The 4,916-nt window shown below is 32.2% G+C and overlaps 1 protein-coding gene across 1 annotated transcript in view; it reads right to left on the reverse strand.

The window, feature by feature from the left end:
• Positions 1-3,914: 3,914 nt before the first annotated feature.
• LOC107726572 (1-phosphatidylinositol 4,5-bisphosphate phosphodiesterase beta-2-like) overlaps positions 3,915-4,916 on the reverse strand; it is a gene marked incomplete at its 5' end in the record, with an annotated part of 35,274 nt that continues 34,272 nt past the window's right edge. Inside the window, 1 exon segment of the mRNA XM_016536201.1 lies at positions 3,915-4,277. Coding sequence (XP_016391687.1) covers positions 4,107-4,277 — 171 coding nt within the window.

The raw sequence follows: 4,916 nt of genomic DNA on the forward strand, positions 1-4,916 counted from the left end.
CTTGGAGGGCACCGCGGTACATGCAGTTATTTGTACATAGTCCCGTCATTTCAGGCCTATAAACAAAAAGAGGAAGAATTTTTAGTTCAGTTCTCGGATAGACATATCAGATTCTCATCAGGCATTACACATGTTAACGGATTCATTAGAGAGGGCTGATGGTAGCATAAGGTACAAATATTAATGGGTATGCCTAACTCTTAAAGGAACAGTTTACCCACATCAGGTAATCGCCCTCATGTTATTTCAAACATGGCCGTTTCTGATCATTTAAAGGGACAGTTCACCCAAAAATTGTAATTTGCAGTAGAACAGTAAAGAAGATTTTTAGCTGAAACTGTGCTCCTTCGTGATTCATAAAATGCAAGTCAGCGGCTGCCTGTTATTGAGAATAAAAAAGCATGTCAAGGAACACAAAATTAATACCCGTGACTCCTGATGATATATTGATGTCTTATGAAATTAAATGATTGGTGTGTGCAAGAAACTGAACATTATTTACAACATTATTACCTGTAATCCAGAGCCTCAGTCAAACGGGGAATCTGATTCTTTTCAGTGAACTGATTCTTTTAGACAGTTCGTTTCTGTGAACCGATTCAGTTCACTAGTTCGTTTATGCAATCACGCAATGGTGTCACACATACCCAATTATATAATTAAAGGACCCAATAATGATGTGAAACTATGTATTAAATGGAAATAAATAAATAAATAATAGAATATTAATAAAAAAGTAATACATCAGTATTAGGCTATTTCTTTAAAAGGCTACAACAGTAATATTTTCAATTATTTCAAATATTTTCATTATTTTCAGTAATGCAAGAGTAGCATATTAAAGAAACTGAACATTATTTACAACATTATTACCTGTAATCCAGAGCTTTAGTCAAACGGGGAATCTGATTCTTTTCAGTGAACTGATTCTTTTAGACAGTTCGTTTCTGTGAACCGATTCAGTTCACTAGTTCATTTATGCAATCACGCAATGGTGTCACACATACCCAATTATATAATTAAAGGACCCAATAATGATGTGAAACTATGTATTAAATGGAAATAAATAAATAAATAATAGAATATTAATAAAAAAGTAATACATCAGTATTAGGCTATTTCTTTAAAAGGCTACAACAGTAATATTTTCAATTATTTCAAATATTTTCATTATTTTCAGTAATGCAAGAGTAGCATATTATTTTTTCAATAATCTTGAATGTGCTTTATTAACGCTTATATTATTTAGTAATGTTACTTGACATTCTTTTTATCAATAAAACTAAAACCATAAAAAAATATATATATATATATATATGAAGTGAACTGCTAAATATAAAACAGAACACTATATTCGGCTACGGATTTCTATGCATAAAACATTTAAAAACTGAACATGAAATTAAAATCAACTCCAGTCCTGTGGACGTTTAGTGCTTCAAATGATAGTGAGATTTAAAAATGTGCTACTTCTAGTTCAGTCACAGTGTTTTTAGCGAATCCTGCAAATGTGCATTCAGAATGAGAAATTGTGACACGTAATGAAGCGACTGCTCATTGAGAACATGAAGAACGGCCTGTGAGAGGAGACATGAGTCACAGGCAGATGGGAGATCTCTGTGTGTGTGTGTGTGTGTGTGTGGGCAGAGCGATCAGACGGACATGCTAATTAGTTCATGACACACTTCACCCGTCTGTGCATGTAATTATTAACATGTGAAGCCCAGAGCCAACGGACTGACTGATAACACACACATTCCAGCACAAAACAGACTATCAGCTGGATGTTTGTACAATTACACTAAAAAACACTAAAAGAGCTTTTACTGGATAAAACTGATGACTGAAGGCATGGAGGAGATTGTGTGTGAAACATTTAACAGCAAAGTTTGATCGTTTAGAGGCCTTAGAATTTCATGCATCAAATATGATACAGTTATAAGCAGAGATCATGTGGTTAAAGTTTCTGAACATAGCCGTTCTCTTCTGAACTTTCTCGTTCTCGCTCACACATGCACCAGACTAGATGGAGTGAGCTGCCGAGTGTTTTATCTAACAGCGGGCAGGAGAACCCATCATGAGTCAGTGAAGATCTCAGTGTGAGTGTGAGTGTGTGAGGACATTCAATCACACATCAGTGTGTCAGAGTTCACACACACACCACCAAACACTTCATTACACAGGAGAACTAGCTATTGCTCTTATATGCTAATATATCTGATATGATACATGCTTCTTCAAAGCTCAGGAGACCTAATGGAGACCTCAGATGAAAGGTATTAAATGGTTAGTTCAGCCCAGTGGCATTTTAGTATCATCAAGATATGTCACAATGCAAAAAAATATTAATGTTCCTAAAACATGCTTAATTGAATTTAAAATCATATTTAACCTCATATATCAAGATCACATCCATACATGTCTTCATGAGATAAAATAAAACTATTAAAGTACCATTGAGATACTATTATAGTTTTTTATTTTTTATCTTTACATATTTGTATTAATTTAAAAAACAATTTTTTAAAGTTTTACTGTTTCAGTAATTTTGTTGTTTGTTTTTATAATTTTTACAAGTTTTTTCTATATGTCTATATAGTTTTTATTAATTTCTATTTCAGTTTTATTTATGGAATTTTTTTTATTTTATTTATATTTTTTATTATTTTATTTCAGCTAAATTTTGTATATATATATATATATAAACTTATTTTGGTACATCAGGTTAAACTAAATGAAAATAAGAAATGTTGCCTTGGCAACTAGCTGAATTAAAAAAAGGTTTCTTTAGATATTTTATTTCAGTTTAAGAAAAGTTTGTAACAATTGTTTTTATGGTTTTAGTTTTAGTTTGAGTTAACTATAATAACCCTGTCTCTGACAAAAATAAACACCCTGCCATCCAGAATCCATTCCGCTATTTTAAGACCCTCATTGAAATCTTAACAGCTTTAAAATTAGAGGCGGAAAGTATCCCTCCACATGCTCTATACTTGCATAACAAAATCATTTTCACTCACATCAGTATTTCATATTTATTTATTGGGTCAGTATGTGTGTAAAAGCGAGATACAGTCAGTGGTGGTCCGGGTTTATTTGGTGATATTGACTGTTCGTAATATTGAACTGTAAGTGTTATTTAGGACACAGACTCAACCAAATCATCTGAATAATAGCGTGTGGGCCGATCGCTGATGGACGGACTGACTCACTGTCATTCTCTGTCCTCTCCTCATCATTTTCTGAGTGAAAACACAGCACGGACGGCTCAAACACAAGTACTGAACTTATTTCCTCTCTCCAGCTCAATCAAACCACTGAACATCACTTCACTTGAAGTCTTGCCACTAATAGCAGATCCTACTGTAGCACACCAGTGTGTTTTCTGTCAATGCGATGTGTTTTTATGTTTATTCATCACCTCCACCAACACAAAACTCCTACAATCCAAAGTGTGTCTCTCAAAAAAGAAAAAAAATTGTTTATGTGAATTTGGTTACTCAAATAAATGTAAATGACATATAGCCTTTAATTATTTATACTGATACCTTAGACTTAACCTCATGCAATAAACATTACATATGAGTATAAACTAAGTGTTTGCATATGTAATACAGTACAACAATTGGTGGGCAAAATAAGGAAATTTCAAAGTGAAAAAAAATCCTAATGGTCCTAAAAACAAGCGTAAATGAATGTAATATATTTCATTACATATGACAATCTGTGGGCAAAATTTGAAATATGTAAACAAGCAAAAAGTGTTCATGGTCCTAAAACGGTTAATCTAATTTAAAATCATATTTCACTTCATAATAAGCTGTAAAAAAAAATCATATATATATATATATATACACACTCACTCACACACACACACTCTCACTCACACTCTCACTCACTCACACCTGATGTTTTCATGAGAGTTTTCATTTTATACACTGATTTTATTGCGAGGTTGAGTGCTAAATTGCATTAAAGCAAACATGTCCTTAGTCTTGCCTTACGTAATGAAAAGAACACAGTGTACACTAAAATATAAATAAGTGTCAAATAAATGAGAATGATAAATATTAATGCCGAGTTAATTTGAACTGTTAAGAGTGAGCTCATCCTACGAACACATGGTTGTACTGTCCGGTGTTTTCGGAGCGGCTCTCGCCGGCCTTCTCCACAAGCTCTGGGAAATGCGGCTGGACGCAGGAGTTGACGGCCTCGGACAGCTCACTGGGCAGAGACCACATCTTCTTGGCGTGTTCGGCCACGGTGTCTTTATTCAGCTGCACACAGAAGTGAAGGATTGAGAGCAGCGGTCGGTCACAGCAGTGAACATCAACATGATCTCCAGATCAACCTCACAACAGTCTAATGTTCATTGTTTGATCAAATAATCAATAATTCTTAATCATTTATATTGTGTCCTGAAATCAATTTAAATATGCACTATGAAATTGCAATGCATTAGTTATTGTTTTAGTCATTTTGCTGTTTTGTTTTTGTCATTTTTGTTAGCTTTTTAAAATATTTTTAATATATAGTTATTTATTTAATATACATTTTTTAAATTGGATAATGTTTATTAATTTTATTTCTTTTTTTATTAACTTAAACTGATTAAAAATGAGCAAAAACATGTTGCCTTGGCAATTACCTGAAATAAAATTATTAAAAGCTTAAATAAAATATTAATATTATAAATATCCCTAAAATATTATTTGGGAAATATTTTGTTTATATCTAGTTATATTATACATTTAGTGCTGTCAAACTATTAATCGCGAATTTTTTGTTTACATAATATATGTGTGTGTATTGTGTATATTTATTATGCATATATATATATATATATATATACATACATCATATATTTTGAAAATATTTGCATGTATTTACATGTATATATTTATATTCATATAATT

Source organism: Sinocyclocheilus rhinocerous, unplaced genomic scaffold (assembly GCF_001515625.1).
Source record: "Sinocyclocheilus rhinocerous isolate Xijiao unplaced genomic scaffold, SAMN03320098_v1.1 scaffold1930, whole genome shotgun sequence".
NCBI classification, from domain to species: domain Eukaryota; kingdom Metazoa; phylum Chordata; class Actinopteri; order Cypriniformes; family Cyprinidae; genus Sinocyclocheilus; species Sinocyclocheilus rhinocerous.